We start from the raw sequence: 21,099 nt of genomic DNA, 5'->3' as shown, positions 1-21,099 counted from the left end.
GAGGCAGCTCAAGTCTTTCTTCATAGAAACAAACTATTTTTTAAAAAGTACATGCAGTGGAGAAGAGGGTATGCATGCCAGTATGTATCCTCACAGCTTAAGGCATGGGGAGAGAAGAGCATTTTGAGGGTCTGGTTTGTTCCAAAAACTAAAAAATAATAAAATCAATCATGATCGAGCTTGGGCGTAACCTCTTCAAATTACTGCTTTTTTTTCACTGGGACTGATGCACTAATAAAGAATTTGGGTAGTTGCAGCTCTAAGCACACGCTCTGGAAAACATTACTTGTCAGCCTTGGTGACAAACGCTTTATTCTCACAATTCAGAGCCTCCAAGGGGGAAGCAAAATACTTGCACAGCATCCAGTGCCTACATATGAACCTCAACTTTCAGAAATCAGCTCTTCCTCAAGAACTATACTGCAAAGGGTAAATGCAGCTGCTGTGCAGGGGAGTCAAAGGAAGTCACAGGGTTTCAAAAGAAGCTAATTGTGAACGCTTCTGTATAACGATACGGAAAACATGTGAACCAGGAGACTGTACACAGACTGTACACAGCCAAGCAGTTTTTCTCCAGAGGTGGGGCTCCCTCACTCCAAGTGTGGGTGCAATTCGTACAAAGGTTCACACGAGAAGAATGGTTCAGAATTAAATTTAAAAAATACAAAAAAAAAGATGAATTGAAGCTCTGTGCCTAGAACAAGTTTGCACAAGTACCAAAATGCTCCATAATATTCAATGTCATCTCAAGGTAGGCTTCATCTAAGTCTGTCAGCAGGACAGCCGCTAGGCCCTACCTGGGACTAACACACACTCAGTTTATAAGGTGAGCCCACCTCCCTCAGAACCCCAGCTGAGCTGAGCCCCAAGAGCTGGTATTTCAGGCTGCAGAGCACTGCTCAGCCACACCACAACGCAGCGGCAGCAAGCTGCATTGGTTTCTGTGCTTTGGAAAAACCTCATCACACAAGCATGAACATTTCTCTTTGATACCAGGGGTGGGAGGAGACAAGAAATTCCTTATCCACTCATGGCTCCTCTCCCTCCCGAAGCAAAGGGTTGGATACTCACTGAATATGGAGTGTTCAAAGATAATGGGCTGTCCCCATGTAGAATCAGAAATAACATTTGAAAACACTGGATCACATCACCCTTGTCTGGAGCTTTTCCACAAGGCTTCATGCCAACCCTACTTTCTGAATCCCAGATCAAAACTAAAAGATGCCCACCCTATGTAAAGCAGAGGCTTTTTCACCACTTCAGTCCAAAGCGGCGCAGAACATCAGTCAAACAAGTCTGCAGTAGCAGCACACAGCCACCGGCCCAGACACAGCATGGTGTGCTGCATCCCCCTTCTCTGCAGAAAAGCCAGGGTATGAACAAAACTACTTACAAGACCATGGAAGAAAAGGAAGAGTAGACAGGACCAAAAGGTGTTCAACCTTTTGTTGAGTGCGGGGGTAGGAACTAAACTAAAAGCCAGCAAAAAAAACCCCAACCACCACACATTCAGATTCTTAATTGCTCTAAGCAAGAAAACAGCTTTTCTGAAGTCAGGGATATGAAGCAAAGAGCAAGAGGTAATAAATGGTAACACAGACAGCATTTAGACAACAAAGATACTGATAAAAGGTATAATAAAGCTGCTACAAAACAGCCTAACAGGTGTGCTCCTGTAGCTCTGCAGTGCCTCGGTTTCAACCTTTTATAATCACTGATGAAAATGCTGCAAAAGCTGAAATCAAAACTAATTTTTGAAACCTATACACTGAGTGATTTTCTACCCTCAGCACGCTACCATTTATCACTTCTCCATTTACAACCAGCTCCAAGATGAAAACAATAGCTTTAAAGAAGTCAATCAGATCTGAAATTAACCTGACTTTAGTACTTATTTTTTTGCTCTAGAAAATTTGTTCCACTCTGTGCTAGGTCTGAAGAAAATGTATTTTAGAGGAAAAAAAAACCTTAGTTCACAATAGTTCAGCTGCCAGAACCTGTACATCTGAAATGTTATGTTACAGAAAGAAAAATGCAAGAAAAATAAGCTGCCTATTTCTAGAACAAATTCTTATAATGTTATACAAAAAGCTGCATTCTTCTCATTATTTAGGCATCTGTCCAACACTCCTTGTAAGAAACCCTTTACAGTACACATGCATTCTCCGTGCTTCCAGTATTATAGATCATCTCTCAGTTCTCATTAGCAAAGTTTTCAGTTATTTTTCACTTGGTTCTTACATTGAAAAGAATTTATATAACCCTGTAACAAAGTTCCCACGCAGGAAAAAAATGGAGAAAAATACATATTCGTTCCAAATGCAATTTGTACATTTTTCAGAAGATTTTTTAGATCCTGTTTCTGGAAGTGCTGCCTCCAAGGCTACATACATACACAACAAATATTTTCCCCATCACATTTACAAAATTCTAATAAACATAAAACCTCCAAATCCAGAGATACAATAGCAGGCATCATCAACACTCTGTGCCTATATTAAGTGCAGCTGTTGACTTTTAGAAAGAGTTCACAGGAGGCCACATCCCTTTAGCATTATGCTTTTATTACAATCTGCCCATACCTTCAAGTATGAACACGGAACCCTCCCCCTTTCTCGTGCCCGTCCCATTCCCACATCCCTTCCTCCCCCCCCAAAGGCTGCATGAAAGAGACCAAGGTGAAGCAATGCTGAACAGGTTTGGAGAGGGGAAATTCAAAAGTCAGACAGCCTCTCGATTCCAAATAACATAAAAAACGAAGTAATTAAAAATACTTGCTTGGACTTTTTTCTTATTTTGTAGAATTTCTGGAAAAAGAATAAATTCCACAAAAACAATGTAAAAAAAAAAGTTGTACATTCAGAGTAAAAATCATTTTTCATTTTTAACTGCAAGCTGATATTACTGTACCTATACTACAGGAGTAAGTCAGAGCCTCAGGCTTGCTATCCTTCCACTGATCCCCATTAATGTGAAAATATAACTTGCTGATATACCATATTATATGATACACATACACACGATGCATCTCTGCAGTATTTTTTTTTTTTTTTAATTAAAAAAAAAAAAATAAAAAAATGAACAACCACATTGCTCTGCTTGAAAAAATACTGCCTGGGATTAAAACAGCAAAATACCAAGCAAAAGATCTACTTGCAAAGCTGCTCATGTTTGGGACCAGACTGCTCAACTGCTCTTACAGTAAAATATCATGGCAGAAAGGAGAATCCAACCACTGGATTCAAAAGGTGCTTTTATCTGGATAGTCAAGCTAGAGGAAACAGGAACAGCTATTACTGTACCAAAAACCTATGCACCATAGTATGCCTGAAATGCACAGTACTTCCACACAAACTACGAATTTCATTATAAATCTGCATCCCCAGTGGGGCAAGAAAACAACATCTTCATTTTCTGTTCAGATTTTATTTGAAATCTAATTCAAATTGTCAAAGCTACAAAAGAGGGGGAACATTGGAGTTATTTCTGCTATGTCACAACATTCTAAAACAAAATATCACTACTGCCAGCAGATCAGTTACACACATCTGATGAAACTTCTAAACACAAAAATGTTTCATTTGGGAAATAGTCACAAGGAAGATATTTTGTACAATATAAAACAATGACGGGTCTACAGATGCAGATACTCATGAGTATACACGTGCATTCACAAAAAAAAAATCAGGAATGCTTTTTTGTTGGTTTTTTTCCTTTTCTTTCCTTGTTTTTTTTTTCTTTTTCCTTTTTTTTTTTTAAACAGACTGTTCAGGCACAAAAACAAAACTGCATTTCCAGTAAGTGACAGCATCATAAAAAATATCAACATTGTCAGTGTTTGCTTTTCTTTGACTTCTTGTGAGATCTGTGAGGAGAACGGGACTGAGACCTGGATTTTTTCCCTGACTTTTTAGGGGACCTCGACCGTGATCTTCTTGATCTTTTGGGTGTCCTGGAACCAGATGGTGACCTGCAAAAAAATAAAAATAAAAATCTTACAAAGATGAAGTTTTTATGTTCAAGGCTAACGGGCAACATCAACTTTATGGTTACTTGCCATTTCTGTTTTGAGATAATCTAACTACCATCTTTTTCCGATGTTGAAGGGAAGTGACGGAACCGTACCTTGTTTTTAAAGGAAAAGGTCATTTCTGCATTTTAATGTTTTAGACGTATTTTGCCTTTCACTACTCAGAAACCAGAAGAATAAATTACATCAAATCATGTCCTTCTTAAATCAAAATATGCAATTTACAGCCTTCCACAACTGCCTTAGTAAACTTGGCTCTTGTGTTTCTGGCAGTCAATATCCACACGGATGATCTCAGAAGTGAAAGATTATATTGAACTGTGTTATGCTGAAATCCTTCTGATTTCTGTTCAGCTCGTGTTGTAACCCGAGAGAAGCAGAATGGACACCATCATGTAATCCATACCTCAGTAATGCATTTCATATAACCTTATATATTAATCTCCTATAATCTAAACTGAACTGCCATCATATTAACTCTAATGAAAAATAAATCTCAAATACCTAATTCTAATTGAATTGCTTACTTCTAATAAAAGAATCTGATTAGTGTAAAAATGCTCTACGATTTTTCTCAAGGGCATCACAGGAATTTCTCCTCAGCATGTTTGCGCAATAAGATACTCTAGAGCTCTAAAAAATGTGGCTGAATTAAGACAGAAACAACCACCAAAATACTTAAAGCAGCAAAAGCACCAATAATAAGATCTCATTGTAGCCTTAACATTAGCTAGTGGCTAATATCTGCACCAGTCTGGAAATCAGACAATATGTACTCTTATGAACAATAACCCATAACACACATCTAATCACAATTTTATTCATAGAAAAAATGTGAGAGAGGAGCTTCACGTACAGAATCATCAGTGAAACATAGCATGCACATTGTAAGAACTACAATTCTATGGGCTACACAAGACTGCACTATGAAAAGGAAAAACTGATCAAAGAGCAGGTTGATTTTAGGTAACATCAGTAAGCAGGTAAACAAGAACACAGAAGTGAACAGTCTTGAGATATTAAGGCTGAAGGACACACACATTTCAGACACAAAGCATCCAAAGACATTAACCAGCAACAAGCAGTTTGTTTATTCCATTAGGAAAAAAAAATTGTGTGTTTCCAGTGTGCTTAGATAAAAATCCTAAGAGCTACATATCTAGCTTTCACACAAACTGAAACAGAACAAAAGCCAGCTTACCTTTTGCCTTTTTTACTGACATCTCTTGGAGAGTCTTTGTGTGATGACCGAGAACGGGAACTCTCTTTGTGGGACCGTTCAGAGCGCTCTGAGCGCTCCGATTTTGGGGATGGGGATTTTGCTCTTCTACTGCCACTGCTGCGAGACGGGCTGGGGGAAGCACTGTGCCGTCTTTTCCTTTGGAAAGAAAACGCGTTTGTTACATATTACACACCTACACAGAAGTAAAAATGTGTATGAAGAAAATAGATTCCCTTTCTTTGGCCCATGTAACATTAGACACTCTAAAGTAACTGGCTGGAAAAAAATTAAGACCCATGACTCATCTTCGTTTACACAGCATAAAAGCATTCTGCTGCATATTCTTGAAAAGCAAGGCACTTCACCACAACGCATAATATTACAGAAGATCTGGCTATACAAATCTTAGAACACTATAGAACCAAATACTCTAGCCTTGCTACTTTGAAGAAATTTCACAAGACAAATAATAATTAAACATTCACAAATTTATTCATTACCGTTTTCTGAAGCAGCCAATTTACTGATATAAAGCAGAGTTAAATATATATCGCTTTCAGTTGGTCATTTCGTTATCATGCTTCCTCAATAATCAGAAAGAGGGCTCTACTCAAAAGGGCAAGTCACTTGGGAGATGGGAAAAATACCAATTCCTTTAAAACGTGGCTGAAAACTTCATATCCCAAGTGAAAAAAAACATGTTTTGTGATGCAACAATTTCAGGGTTGCTGTTGTAAGCAAAGATACTAACTGTGAGGACTGGATTTTCCTACTAGCAAACTCAATCCAAGGGAAGTCATACCTCTCTTTTCTTGTTGGTGTACATTCCTCCTTTTCCTTCTTATCTTTAGACCTAGAATCAGATTTTTCTTTGTCCTTCTTGTCCCTTTCTCGTTCTCTTTCCAACTCCTTTTCTTTTTCCTGAATGATTAGAAGAATTCATTATTTCAGATGAGGTACAACTTTGAAGTAGGGATAATAAAGAATTAATCCTAAACACCATAAAAGCACTGAATCTGGGAAGAAACTCAGTCACATCATACCCACACTCCACACCTTTACTATTGCTTCTGACAGAAATATTTACTGTAACACAAGCACTGCAAAAGACACAAAAGATGATGGCTCCCAATGTGAGGGAGTATATCTGACTATATCATTAGAAACGAATACTCTCCAATTTTACAAGTTTCAGGGAAAAAATATGGCTATAATACATTTCTTAAGTCAAAATACACATGCAATGAATACGAGGAACCTCTTTCTACTCAAGCTTATTTATCGAGCTTCGTGATTCCAAACAGAAAACTGAGACAACTACAAAAACAGCAGTCCAGTTCTTCTGTAACTTCCACTCTTAATCACAGTAAAAAAACTACAGTCAATATTTGATTTGATAATTGATGAGTTGAAAGGCAACTTACTCTCTAGGCACAGCTCGTGCGTCTATCAAAATGTTAGAAAATTAGTTATACAAAAATAAAGCTAGAACGTCAGCAAGTCTGAATAGAGAGGTGAAGAAGTGTACTTCTCTCAGTCTAACATAGAAAAAAAATCCTTCCTTGACAGATAACAGGCAGATATTCACTGCATACCCTGAATGGAATGGAACACCAAAAAGGTTGTAATTTCGCTCAAGAGAAAGAAAGGAAAAAAGCAGAGGGGAGGAAGGTGGATAATACAACTGCAGGAAATTGCTGAACAACCACACTTCATCTCATCTCATGCTTTCTTTACACTATTATTAACACTTTTAAATGCCCATATCATACTGACCATTACAAGCTGTTCTTGGACTAAAATTCAGTGGGCTCGAGATGCGCATTTGGTAGCATAACCAATTACCTTAATGAATATGAATAAACAGTATTTTAAGCAGTCCTAATTACCTCTCTGTTAAAAAATATTAAACACGACTAGAAATTTCACTCATCAAAAGCTCATTCTGTAGCAAGTTAGACAGGAGAACTACCAAGTCTGTGGGAAATATAACCAAAACCACTGTTATTTTACTAGAAAAACTCATTTTATAATAGAGCTAAAGCAAAAAAGGCAAAAGAGGGATTTATTCCCCATTAACAGTGGGGTTAATAATTTAAAGAATATCTGTTACAATATCATAAAGTACTTTTTAACTAAGTATCATCACTGAAGGCAAAAACAGTAAAGTGAAATAATTACTAAATAACCTAATCCAACACAAAAGTATCTAATAAAGTTATGATTATTATTATAATTACAAATTGTGGGGGGTGATTGTTGCTATCATCAACTTCCAAACACATAAATCTGTTCCAGGATCAGCTTTGTTTTCTGTAAGTCTTTTTTCAAGATACTGCAAAAAATTACTTTCGTGAATTAGGCAGATATTGAGCACTGAATAACCCAAAGAATACGTGACAAACACTTGCTGTGAAGTGCAGCATTTGTATTTAGCTTCCAAGAGATGCACGTGCATCTCTAATGTCATCACTGCTCTGTCAGACTGAAAGAACATTACAGAAGCAACCACCACTTACTCTCTCTCGCTAAACACAATGTCCAAACAGGTTATTTTCTTTATTCACACAGACAATGCTAGCTTTTAAAGTTGATCTGACTTCATAGTCCAGACACAACTATTAAAAATAGTAACGGAACAAAAATATTCACTTTTGGGTGACAGCATTAGCTGGAATCATCCAGAAGAGTCTTAGACAGTGGAGAATCAGAAGTGCATTTCCTGCTTTATACTGTTCCTTCTCTTCCTTCAGAAGCCTCTAGCACAATTGGTCAATTACAAAAAAACCAAAACTGAAGTGATGAACATCTTCAGTGGGCTGCTCTCCCTGCCACCTCCCTCACCTAACAGTTCACTTTACAGAGCCGATTCAGAAGCAACCTCTTCATGGTCACAATCAATTCCCACCACACTTATCTACACAGTGTGAAACACTACATTTATTTTGATTTCTAAAAAGAGATGATATCTACTGTGCAGAAACAGCACTTGGATTTCAGTGTGCAGTTCAACATTACAGCACAATTTCCACAAGAACTATTTGTCATTATACTTACTGTCACCTTACATTTGATAAAATTCAATAAACACCTATCACAGAATCAGAGCCAAACAAAGAACAGTTCTTACCCTCTGGAGCAGCTTGTCTCTGTAGTGTTCAACCTGTTCCTGAAAACTCTGGCCTGGTTTCTTAGGTCGCTTCCCAGATTCTAACTCATCCTGAAACTTCATCACCTTAAGCTGTGAAAATAATACTGACCATTAGGTGACAGGGCTTATTATTGTCATCCACTTACGCGTGTCACTGAAAATGAAATTCCTGTCATTTTTAACACATTGCTCATACTTTCCATACAAGTTTGAGCACAAAATGCTAACTTTAGTTAGAACAAAGCAACAAAACCGCATACTTGTCCGCAGACACCTGCAGTTGTTTACAGACACATCAGGAACTAAAGGGAATTTTTGGTCATTCATTAATTCTGTTTTTCATTAGAACATTGCACCTTCGTATTTCTTGTCTTTTTCTTTCAAAATGAGACCATTTACTGCATTCTTTAATATATTGTTTCAACATCTGTCTACTAGACATTTTTCTTCAAAAACTGCCTTTCCTCCATTTAACGCTCAATTAAAATCAGATGAATGACACAGGACATTAATCGAATCTCCTCTTCAGGGCTGCCTGCACTGAGCAGCTGATTTGGAGAGAGGTGGTTTTACTGACATAATACTCTTCCACGTGCTACCAAGTTCAGTATCAAAGCTCAGTGCTGTGAAGCGTAACTCTACATTTATTTCCGTAACATCCCCACCTCAGTCACAAAGTTAACCAACTGTCAGAATTCCAGGGGGATTTTTTGGTCTACATATACCAACCCTTTCTCCAACTTGATTCACAACCTAAAACTTTGCTCACATTCCTTATTACTTGTCCATTCTTGATTCTAACTTTGATTTCACAGCTGACATGGCCTATCACAATCTTCCAATTCTTTTGGACAGGGGAGGTGTCATTTGAGGTGTGAGGAGGAACTTGGCAATAAGTCACTTTGTACTTCTCAACCCTTTTCCAAATGCTTACACTGACTTCCAAGTATTTCCTGCTTTATTGCTGATCCTGCATAGCAATATACACAAGAGAACATTTTTTCCTGCATTTGTGGCTTCATTTTGAGGAAAAAAAAGGATTTAAAAAGGCTTATACCTCATGCATCACAGGACAGCATTAGGATGTACCACGTAAGGGTTTACAAAGCCCAGCATTCTAGGGTACTAACAAGAGCACAGTGAACATATGCAAATGAAACGTGCTAAAATTTGTTCTAAGCATAATTAGTGAGGACTACAACCTTGCACAAACAAGCCTGCAAGGAAAGCGTCACCATCACAACAGGAAACAGAAAGATGACTGCTGGGCACATTACCCATCTGACAAAGCACACCTGTGAGATCTCCAAAAGGAAGATAAAAGACAGCAAGGGTAACTATGCATCTCTGAAGTCTCTGCCACCAAACAGGTCATTAAGTAACTTGGACACAAAAATAATGAACTTCCAGGAATTTGTCTTGAATGCAAGTCATGGAACTCACTGCCAGCAAGACACCTGAAGTGCCAAGAGGAACTATTTGAATGCTTTCTCTAAGAATGCGGGTGAAAAAGGAACACAAAAAAAGAAAAAGAAATAGATCTTAACAAGTGACTACAGAGGAAAAAAGGAGGGGAAAAAGGGAGAAAAACCTATACAATAATCACTGACCCAACTCTTCGTCAAATTCTCACTTTGTTCTGCAAAAGATCACAACTGTCTCAGGAAACCTTAGTGTTTAGATTTTAAGGGTCATAAACAGTGCTCTCTTCCACACCATCCTATCTCCCTATGAATGCACATACATTTCCTCTAACCACAGCATCTTCCTAAAATAATCAAGTCAGTTGGGCCTACTACAACTCCTTGCAAACAAGAAACTACGTGTTATAAAACACTGAGGTGATCACAATGGCTCACTACAGGAAGGTTATTCTTTCCATCCTGCCCTATATATTCCTGTGCTCCAGCCAAAGGGTTCCTTCTCCATCCTTTCCTTACAGCAGCCGTAGTGGTTGGCCAAACCTTCCATGAACCATGTAAATTCATTAATCCAGCAGAATCCCACCTCACAATCCCATTTTTTTCCAGCATTATTAAGTTGTGTGGGCTCACAGAAAGATCAACCAGGGTCCAGGTAGGCATAGGCTATTCCCTTTCAGTGGAGGTAAGCAGCTGCATAGCAGCTTGTGCTGCTTGCTGGTGGCCTTCACCACTCCTGGCATTCTGGCCGGTATTTGGCAAACCAAATACTCTTCTTTCTGATCACTTCATGCAGTGTGTGTGGTACTTACATTCCTCTCATAGAACTGCAGATATCCCTTCAGGAGAGAGATCCTTAAAACTCAGGCTTAAATCTGCTTAAGTATCTAATCGAGATTGTTGTAAACGTTTCACTTCCTTTAACCTGCATTCAGAAAGAACTAACTAACATGTTATTATCACTGAAATGTTCTCATGTTTTGTTTTTTAATTATTTACTTAACTACTCTTGGGCAACAGAAGTAAAAGTTATAAATCCCTTTAATTTTAGGAGCAGAGATGCCAACTTTATCTAGGCCATCTCTATAGTCAGTAGTACACACAGTAACATGGAAAAGGAAAACTTTTCCTTTGCTATCTACTTGCATTTTACCCACAAAAGCCACTGGAGTTCTTGTGAGTTACCTCTACCATATCCTCCAATGGAGGATCACATTTCTCACTAAGCCTAAGGCAGTACATCACACAAGTTCAAGAGAAACAGCTCCACAACAAGTCTTTTTTTTTTTCCCTGTCTGTTCTAACTTTGTAATTTTTTTCCCACTCCTCAAATTGCATGGAAGACTCGTTTTAAAAAGATTCTGCTTTTCCTATCAAGTGTGGTTTTAATCACTGGATAACCAATAACCAAGTCACAGGAAAGGTAACATCTTACTACCACCATTCATGCAAAATGCAGGCTGATACCAGCCTACAGCTTTCTTTATTCTGACAAACAGGGGCAGCTCCCTCCCTTAAATACATTCCCCAACTGTTCCTGGCTGTCCAACCTTTTGCTGATATTGAATTCATATACAGTGATTTCCAGGGAAAAATGCTTTTCAACAAGATGCTATTGCACACACAATACCAAGCCTCAGAACTTAAATGCTTAGGTTCAAAGAACTTAATACTAGTGTATGCCACTTCAATTAACAATAAGCTAGTCACCAGATAATTGATTAAAGACAGAACCTCCTTCTTGATGTGTAACTGTATTGAAGTCTAGAGGTATTACTTATTAACTGACTTGCTCTTCCTTAAAAGAGACTCAATGATAAGGATGCAAGAAGTCCTAGCCTTCACAGGATGCAGAGCAAAATATTGCTTTGGAAGCCTGTGTTTTCCAACAAACTGTGGCTACTATGATTTCTGAAGCTATCCTATCATTAACAACAGATGACAGCTGTACTGATGTGCGGATCTGAAATACCTTTTCAACTCTAACAGAACCGTGACATACTCAGTCTCATGCACAGGATGCCACATGTCTTAGAGCTAAGCAATTCTTCTCTTTTTTCTTCTGTAAAAAAAGAAGTAGATTCAAAGATTTCAAATAGACCAGAATCTCTGCAGCATTATGATAGTCATCATCATCTAAGGAAAAACTGCTACAAATAGCAAAACTACTGGTCAAGCAAAGGCCAATTTATCTCATCTGTTATTACTAAGTTGGAAAGAGTTCATATGTTTATTATGTTATCTCCAACATTTTGCAGTGGCCTCAAATGAGCTATATACACAAATCTTCTCAGACTGCAGAGATTAACAAGTTATATTGTTATAGAGATGATAACAAGCCTCAAATAGATCCTATGTCTTGATCAACAAATATACAGAAAATGAATATTCTGCACATGAAGTACCATAATCTACTGAAAGAAATAATGGAAACCATATGGAAATTCAGTTTCTTAACAAAGAAAGAGAGCCTTTAAATCCAGAATAGGCCTCAGATGCAATCTTCTCTTGTGGATTATGTTTAATCTATTCTTATCTCATCTCTTGCCTTCTGCCTTCTCCACTGGAGACCAAATTCTACCTAAAAGAACTTTAATCTCCTATGTTCAAGAAAGTAAAGACAATTACTGTTTTCCTTTATGACACACAGGAAAAACCTCTTTGCCTCTTGTTAGAAAAGTAAGTCGTACAACAATATGACAACTTTTGTTAGTGAAAAAAGGATCCCTGTATGCACTGGGCAGGGTGTTACTGACAGAGCACACAGAATTCTGTGACAGAATCCTACCCACATCTCCTGTAGTGGAGAGTCTGAACAGGAAGACTGAAAGCCATTCGTCTTCTACCTCTGCTTAAGAAATCAGACATTGCTTTGAGGTCTCAGTGGCTACTGAAAAGGAGAACCTTCACAGAATCACAGAATGGTCAGGTTTGGAAGGGACCTCAAGGATCATGAATCTCCAACCCCCCCGCCTCACGCAGGGCCACCAACCTCCTCATTAAATACTAGACCGGGCTGCCCAGAACCCCATCCAATCTGGCCTTGAACACCTCTAGCAATGGGGCACTCACAACCTCTCTGGGCAGCCTGTTTCAGAACCTCACCACTCCCATACTACAGAACTTAGTGCTTTAGTGCTTAAAGAACCTCCTCCAGTTCTGACCTGATAAAGACTGATATGGCTGGATTTATGAAAAATCTGCTTCCTACTGCAGATGAAGCCTGCACTGTGCTTCTTCAGCACAGATCTGTAAACTTCAAAGCAATTAATCACCTTGTCATTTTGTTCACAAATAAGTTCCTGCACCTTCCAAAATGTGCACTCCTGTACTGAGAGGTTGAGATCACAAGTTACCACAGAAAGTCACAATCTACAGTATAAAAAAAAAAAAAGCCACTACATAAGCAGCTGCTGTTCTGAAGGTTTGAAGACTGGTATCCAAGTGATTTCAGCTTCTGAAACTAAGGAGATTTGCTCTGGCTAAGTCTGCCAGAAATGTCTGGTACACACCTGAACAATGAGAGGATGCAGGATTAACTTGAAACAATTCTTGAAGCCTATTTTCACAAGGATAGATGCAGGCAAAGGGTTAATAACCTGAAATCTCAGCTATATATAGCCTGTGCTGACAGGGCCAAGGTTCCTTAAGCTTCTTTGTTACTCCACCTTCCTCTCCAGCCAACAAGCGTAAATAACTGTGCCAAGAGAAACTGTTATTTGTGTAGCAAAAATTTCAAAACTATGCATAAAAAATAGTTTCAGCTTCCATGGTAATTATCATGTAAGCATCTAGAGAATTAGCCTTCACCAGAGATATTAGATGACATTTTTAACAGTATATTAGATGGCATATCTGTTCAAGTCAGCAATTGTGGTTTGTTTGGGGAACTTTTCATTTTCATTTTTTTAATATAATTCCTGTCTTTGAACTCAGCAATGGATGTGTTCTTTGGCAGGAATTGAGTACATAGCAGAAAGCTTTCAGCGTGAACAATTTAAAGCAACACAGGAAGTACACATCTCTCAATGATAAATTTACATAGAAATTTGAGAATTTAAGCACATCAGCATAGTGCCTGAAGTGTTTCAAAAGTGAAAAAAATTACACTCCTCTTCTGGTGATTTATGGTAATATAGAAGGCAAGAAATCCAAACAACTCAAAAGTTTACTGCCTAACCTGTTGCAGGCAGAGGATGCATTTATGAACACTTAGTATAAAATTGCTAACTTTTGAGTAAATCACTTCACTATCTACCTCAACAATTGCTAAGGTAAAATTATTTATACATGTTCATAAAGGTTAACATTTACAAGAAGATACCCTTACTTGGAATGAGCCCTTCCCATACCTACTGTAATAATTACAGTAAAATGAAAACTTGTTTTGCTTGTACTTCAATTTGCCTAACATGGATTTCCTACAAAACTACTGCCACCTTGAGTTAAGAGAGGTTTAGCTTCCATTTGTCTTTTCTCAAGTAATTCACAACTTACTTCAAACGGCCACATGCTATGAGCTTTCACATTACTGTGATAAGCAAGAGGCACTTTAAGTTCTTAGTTACCATTCATTAATTTTCATAAAATGAGTTTTTAAATGGAAGCGTGTTTGCAATAAACAAAGGATGTGATATTTTATAACGTTAATGCTTGCAAACCCTTAAGGAATATTATGGGAGTTTGCTAATGTCTCATTTGCTAAGCAATACACTGTAGCACAAACAGGTAGGCAGTTCATTGCCGCCTTCAGAATTATAATCTATCACGTGGAGATACTGTAACTTCAACAGCAGCTTAGCAGCCTGTTAATACCATTTTAAATCGCTGAATAGAAGGTACAAAAAACAGCAGTATCAATGCATTACAGGTTTCAACACCAAATAAAGGCTGGAAATTAGCATGCAGTTTTAAACCTGATTTGCATGGCAATGTATGAGACTTAACCACTAATTTTTTCCTGTGTTATCTTAAGTCAACATAAAAGCAAGGCAATAGTAAACCAACCTTTATAAAAAATACACCAGACTAAATAAACCTGTATATCAGAACCGTATTTCAATATATTTAAATAATATTTCAAAATAATTTCCAACAGTAAGTAGAGAAGATATGGACGGGGGAATTGTAAAGATACAGAAGGTTGGCACAAAATACCACACACCCACCTCAATCTCCCGGAGTTTGGCACGTTTCTCTTCACTCATTTCTGAATATTTGACTGATGACTTGGACTCAGGCATCTCTTCTTTAATAGGATTGGAATACATGTGTTGCTCTTCAGACTTTGAACTCTGAGTGTCTTCCTCATCTTCACTTTCCTCTTCTTGACTTTACAGAAAACAAAGAATCAACTGGTTTGTACATACCAAAGACAATTTGTTATAAAATTTACCATCTCTACTACTCAGTTTGCATTTAGTTACTAGTTTAGAAATCTGCTAAATGTAACAAACTGCAGTTACACAAATGTCTCAGTCTGTGAGGCAGATACTTCTATATTTTCATTTAATTGTATCACTAACTTTTATTCCTCAGATAATTTACATTTTTCATATAAACAAAACAAGAATTCTTGAAATTTACAGTCAGCAAACCCAGACAGAACTCAGTTACAAGACAAGTTATTACTTCAGTCGAATCTGTAAGTACTGTAATCATGTTTTTCAGACATAATTAGTGCTATTAAAGAACAAAACTACCTACACTCTATTTTTGAAAGCAAGCCTCAACCACGGCAAATATTCAAAATGATATTCCCAGATTGGCCGCTAGAGTGCTTCAGCACAACATAGAAGGCAGTAAAATGTTTAAAGCGCTACTAACAGATGCTCTCTATTTGCCTGAAGAATGAAGAAGACTGCTGAAAAACAACAGATGGTAGGAAGTCTATAAGCATCTAAACATACACATCAGGATATCATTCATTCTTCCGTGTACAGAGAGAAGGCAGAATTTTAGACCCCTTCAAATAAATCTGACATTCAAGATTACCAAACTGTAAATACTACCCCAGTTCTAACAATTTGACATTAAATAGGTTAACAAATCATTATCGTTTTAAAGATAACAGTTAACAACTCTACCACAAAGTGCATTTTTCCACGTTCACAGGGGCCAAAAGCATGCTGCAATAAAAATTCCAGCTTTCTATTTTCTTATATTTTTACTTTCAATATTTCTTTTGTTCTGCTCTTGTAATAAAATCTAACATAAACAGATTATCAATACATTCAATCTCAAAGGTAGAAAATAAATCATTTTTCATACTGATGAAAATGTATTCAAGTGCCCTCAATTTCTAAGATTTTAAGCAAAAGCAATCTGAAAAGTAACGTGAACAAGTTAAAATGCCATTGCAGATGTGTTTAAAATGTTTCTGTAACTTTGGTGGCACCTTAGCTTTCAGAAAAAAATACTACTTAATAAAGGGAAATGCTAGACAAAGATAAGAAAAAATTCAAATATTTACTTTGGTATTTCTTCCTCCTCAGATTCTTCATGTTGATCAAAAAGCTCCCATTTAGAAGTGGTAACAGCTAGAAAACACAATAAGATAATTTCAACAACAGAAAAAGTTATCACTTTATCTGAAAATTCCTATTTGTAGGTACAATAAAAATCACATTATGGAAAAACCTTACAGCATCTAACACTTAATATAGACTTCTTAATTCACAAATATTACAAATTACAACTTATCAGAATATATTTTGCTTACAGATATCCACTTATGTCATCTACTGTCAGTAAACCTTTCAGAAGCAATGAAGTATCTGTTAGCTTATAAAATCTTAACTGTCACAAACCTATTTGGAAAAAGACTTCTATATATAGAAAAATACTCTGATTTTTCTAATAATTACTCTTAATGAATCAGAAATTAGTTTTAAAGGCTGGGAGGCTGCCAAAGTACATAAATAAAAACAAAATAAACCAATTCCTTCACAGAAGACAACCAAGAAAAAAAAAAAAACACAATTGAAAACTGTGGCGTTATTACAGAAATCATATTAGCATTTTCAAACAGAGCAGCTGACAATAATCATTAAATCAGTAAGCGAATTCAAGCTGCCAGCTTACTTAGGAAAACAGCCTTACAACAGATACTTTGAAAACTAACCTTGAGCTTCCAATTCTGATTCATCCACTGCTTCCCACTTTGAAGGAGCAACTTTAAATATAGGCTCATTCTTTTTTGAGTCTTCAGCTGTATCCACTGTTGGAGAAAGACCCAGAAAAATCATTTCCTAAGCTCTACGAAAATTCTAACTTAAAAATTCTTACTAAGCAGTCTGATGCTAATGCTGAAGTTTATTATATCACTTTATCAATTGCAAAGAAAATAAGTATTTGGAAGCTGAGATGCATCTATTATCATGTAACTCAAAAAATTACAATCTAAAGTAAATTTTAAATTAATTCCTCCTATGATTAATTGAAATTAAGCAGTTACTAAACTACATGAGTCCAGGTTGTTCGAGGGGACTAGAGGTAGCCACAAAGATTGTCAACATCCATAATCAAAAACTGAAGGTTTAAATTGCAAGTGAAGTTGAAATATTTCATACAAGGTACTCCATCAAGATCATCATCCAATGATTTAATAGGAACTCCATCCAGATCATCAATAGGAGCAGCATCAATAGGAATTCCATCCACATCTTCTAATGGAGCACCATCAAGCTCTTCCTCAATGGGAGCACCATCAAGATCATCTGGTACTTCCTGAAAGAAGATAGTATCAAATAAATCTAGATTGAGTAAATCAAAGAATAAATCTAAGTTGTTTTTCTTTATTTCTCCAATTACTTATTTCTTTTTAAAAAGAATTGCTTTAAAAGACTTGGAACACCCCCAAAAACCCCTCAAATTTAACAATGTTCCGCTACCAACTACATTTGCTTATTGCTGAGTAAAAGTATGACAGTGTCATCCCATACAAAATGATAAGCAAGAACCTGAATTTGTCCATAACATACTGGAAAATTTGTAGTTTCAATCCAAAGAATCTCATGATCCAAATAAAAACATTAAGCTGAGGGTTAACTCAAAATGTGCCAATCAGTCAGACGGACTGCACTTATTACATATGAAAGGTCTCCTAAGAACCAGTCATTTGTACCACTGTCAGAAATTAACTATTTAGCAAGAATAAGTAATATTATTTGAAGAGAATCAAGACAGCGGAAACAAAACTTTAAACAAGTCAGTACACCTTCATTCAGTGCTAATGGTACTCTAGAATTTTTAAGCACTGAGCTTTAAAATACTGAAGAACAGTGAACGCATCACTATTTTAGGCAGTCAACAGAACTCACTACAGAGCCTGTTTAAAATAACCACTAACCAGGGGCAGGGAAATAAAAAGAAGACAGATACATGCTGTAACATAACTAAAAAGTTAGCAACTTTTTGCTCTAATATAACACAAAGACCAATGCAGAATACCACCAGTACAAATCATCTATTGCAAGTCTTTCCTTCCAAATTAAGAAAGATGAAATGGCTCTTTTAAACTAACCATGAAACTCATGCAGAAAGAAAACCGATGGCTCATTTAACTAATTCCAAGCGTTCCGCTTACAAAGAAGCAAGCGGATTTCTGACAGATTCTTGGCAATACCAGGCAAAGTATTCACAAGTAGGCCAATAGTCGTACAGAGAAGGAAGAACAAAACTCGCCCACCTCGTGAAGGAGCTCTCTGGCTATGCAGCACGCCTTCTCAGAAAGCAGCCTAGGCCCAAGAAATGCTCTCCCTTCAGTGGCTGGCCCTTACATGAGTCCAGGGTGGCTCCACCCTGGCTTCACCCCTTCTGTCATGTATGGAACACAGAGGCAAACAATTTGCCCGTGTTCCCTGGACCAGCCTCACCCCTTCAGCAGGTGCTCAATCGCCAGTTCAAGCCACGACCTGAAAGTTCCCCTACTCCACATTATTCAGAATTCTCAAAAACTAAAAACTAACGGTGGAAAAATCAAACTCTGAATTCACAGACACTGCAGGGTATTGCCAACACATAGAAAATGTACATCATTCTGCACTAGCCTTTGCACTGAAATGGTTGCAGAAAGCTATCTGGTGCAGTATATTATCTACAAGCTGCAAACACACTAACAGATTAAACAATATTTGCATCTGTTATACCTATTTTTAAGACAAAGGATTTGACATTAATAAAAAAGGTTGTGGTGCTACATAAGCATGTTCATACCACAAAGATTAACCAAAATCCATAAATTACTTTTACAAATAACAGCTTTATTTACCAAATAAATATCCAAATATCCCTTGTCAGTTCTATTCTATACCTACACATTCTCTCATCATCTGCTCACATCACTACTAAGGACACTTACCTCTGTTTCTTTGTCTTCCATGATATTTACAAGCCCCAAGAAAATGTTCTGTAGTTTGATCAAAAACGGTTCTGGATAGATTGCCCAGTCTTCCCATGCTCGGAAGCACGTCATTACCCGTTGCTAGAAGCAATAGGAAAAAAAGAGCTAATAAGTTTGCATTAAGAAATTGTAAGTGACTGAAAATACATCACAGAAAGCTACCACTATAGAGATACTCCTAACAAGTTCCCTATTGGAACATACAACAATGATACTATACTGGCAAGGCAAGTAACAAAAAAAATATATAAATACATTAGGATTTTTTTCTTTCTTTGAAATCTCACTTGAATGGAAGTATACAATGGTTTTAAAATAGCAAATAACTAAAACTAATTATCAATCTAGTGCAACTGGGAATGAAGGTAGAAGAACAAAGATTTAAACCTTAACACAGAAAAACCAGCTACACTGTAAACTTCACATTTAAGCTTCAAATTTAAACAAAAATAACCAAAAAAGAAAAAAACCTGCATCACTAAAACAGTAGAAGGATTAGAAGGAAGAGCGGGGCTAAGCATATGGAATGGAGAAGCTGAACACTACCTGAAAAAATTGTTCTTAATTACATGTGGTCAGATTGCTTATCACACCTCAAAAAAAATAGGATTATTATCCAAAATATTTAAAAACTAATTTATGCTTCTAAGTCCAGAAGTTTCTTTCAACATAAAGCAGCAAAAATTTATTTTTGGAAGTGAAATACGGGTGGTCCTAAAGTAACTAAGAATCTAAGAAACCTTGCTGGCACTACTTAAGTACCAGATATACTCTACACTCCACTACTAAATGTACCACTAGGTATATAATCTCTCACACACTAGCTGTCTTCCTAACATTTCATTTATATTTCTCTTCAGAAGAGAAGGCAAGAAGTGTGAAATAGAAAAGCTGCTGCTTCTCCAGTAATTTCAGAAAGACCAAAGTTAATTTCAAGGCTATTTCTGCAAGAAACATTTTTCTTTCAGTAAAGCTTAATTAAGAAGCTTGAAGTTTAAGCCACCCATCCTAGTATTCAATGGCTTGTGCAGGAACATCTGTGTATTTGACTTCTATGTCATATAAATAACAATTAAATACATACCTTGAAATTTTCAGACTGTAAATGGCCTTGTATTGTACGGTAAGTAGCATTGAGATCAGAGAATATCTGACATAATTTTGTTTCAAAACTAGAATTAAACATATACATTTCTTTAGTTAAACTTTGTAATATATCTTTTCTGGACATACATAAGTCTTGAAAGTACCTGGGACACAGGATTCAAAAGCACAAGATTCCAATCCCTATATTTGGTTTAAACTGAATTACAAGGTAAATATGGTTACTACATATTAAATCAGCTTTGACAACAACAGATCTATGAAGGGAGATCTTCACATCTGCTGCAGTCTTTTTATATAGCCTGAAAAACTGAATGAGAATAAAAGGTGGTGTTTTACAATCCTACACAGAATCAAAGTATTCTCAAAAATTATTTTTTAAAAATTCTTAGTTGTTTCTCTTCTCTCAATGAAAGGCCCTCAATGAAAGCAATGAGTAACAGCTGCTTTGCTTCTCTTTGAGTTTCCCTTAACATGCAAAAAATAAACTAGCAAAGCAAAGACAAGAAATGTGATTTGCAATCACTACACTTTCACAACATGTTGAATATTCCCCATCATGCTGTAATAACACATTAATGATACTCTAGTCAACAAACGCAATCATTTATCTGTATAGAGCAAAGCTTCTTTCCCTTGTACATTTTTGGTAAATTCTGCTCAGCATCATAGAAACAAAGTGCATAAGTCCCTTGTAAGGTCTCAAAACTTGGTGAAGAAGTGAGGAAGAAAAAACACAAATTAAAAAATTACTTCTTAAATTATAAA

At 36.8% G+C, this 21,099-nt stretch overlaps 1 protein-coding gene across 5 annotated transcripts in view; it reads right to left on the bottom strand.

Annotated features, from left to right (window-relative positions):
• Positions 1–3,071: 3,071 nt before the first annotated feature.
• Positions 3,072–21,099, bottom strand: part of U2SURP (U2 snRNP associated SURP domain containing) — a 41,979-nt gene continuing 23,951 nt past the window's right edge. For all 5 annotated transcript variants that reach the window (XM_052686757.1, XM_052686760.1, XM_052686761.1 and 2 more), the window contains 10 exons: positions 20,312–20,399; positions 19,186–19,308; positions 17,396–17,552; positions 16,948–17,043; positions 16,297–16,363; positions 14,993–15,155; positions 8,383–8,493; positions 6,055–6,173; positions 5,232–5,408; positions 3,072–3,970 (listed from right to left, as the gene is read on the bottom strand). In XM_052686757.1, coding sequence (XP_052542717.1) covers positions 3,832–3,970; positions 5,232–5,408; positions 6,055–6,173; positions 8,383–8,493; positions 14,993–15,155; positions 16,297–16,363; positions 16,948–17,043; positions 17,396–17,552; positions 19,186–19,308; positions 20,312–20,399 — 1,240 coding nt within the window. In that variant the 3' untranslated portion in view covers positions 3,072–3,831. The remainder of the gene's footprint in view (positions 3,971–5,231; positions 5,409–6,054; positions 6,174–8,382; positions 8,494–14,992; positions 15,156–16,296; positions 16,364–16,947; positions 17,044–17,395; positions 17,553–19,185; positions 19,309–20,311; positions 20,400–21,099) is intronic.

This window comes from Tympanuchus pallidicinctus, unplaced genomic scaffold (genome assembly GCF_026119805.1).
Source record: "Tympanuchus pallidicinctus isolate F22 unplaced genomic scaffold, pur_lepc_1.0 scaffold22, whole genome shotgun sequence".
Taxonomy (NCBI): Eukaryota; Metazoa; Chordata; class Aves; order Galliformes; family Phasianidae; genus Tympanuchus; species Tympanuchus pallidicinctus.
The sequence above is the reverse complement of the archived record's forward strand: the minus strand, read 5'-3'. Positions and strand labels throughout refer to the sequence as shown.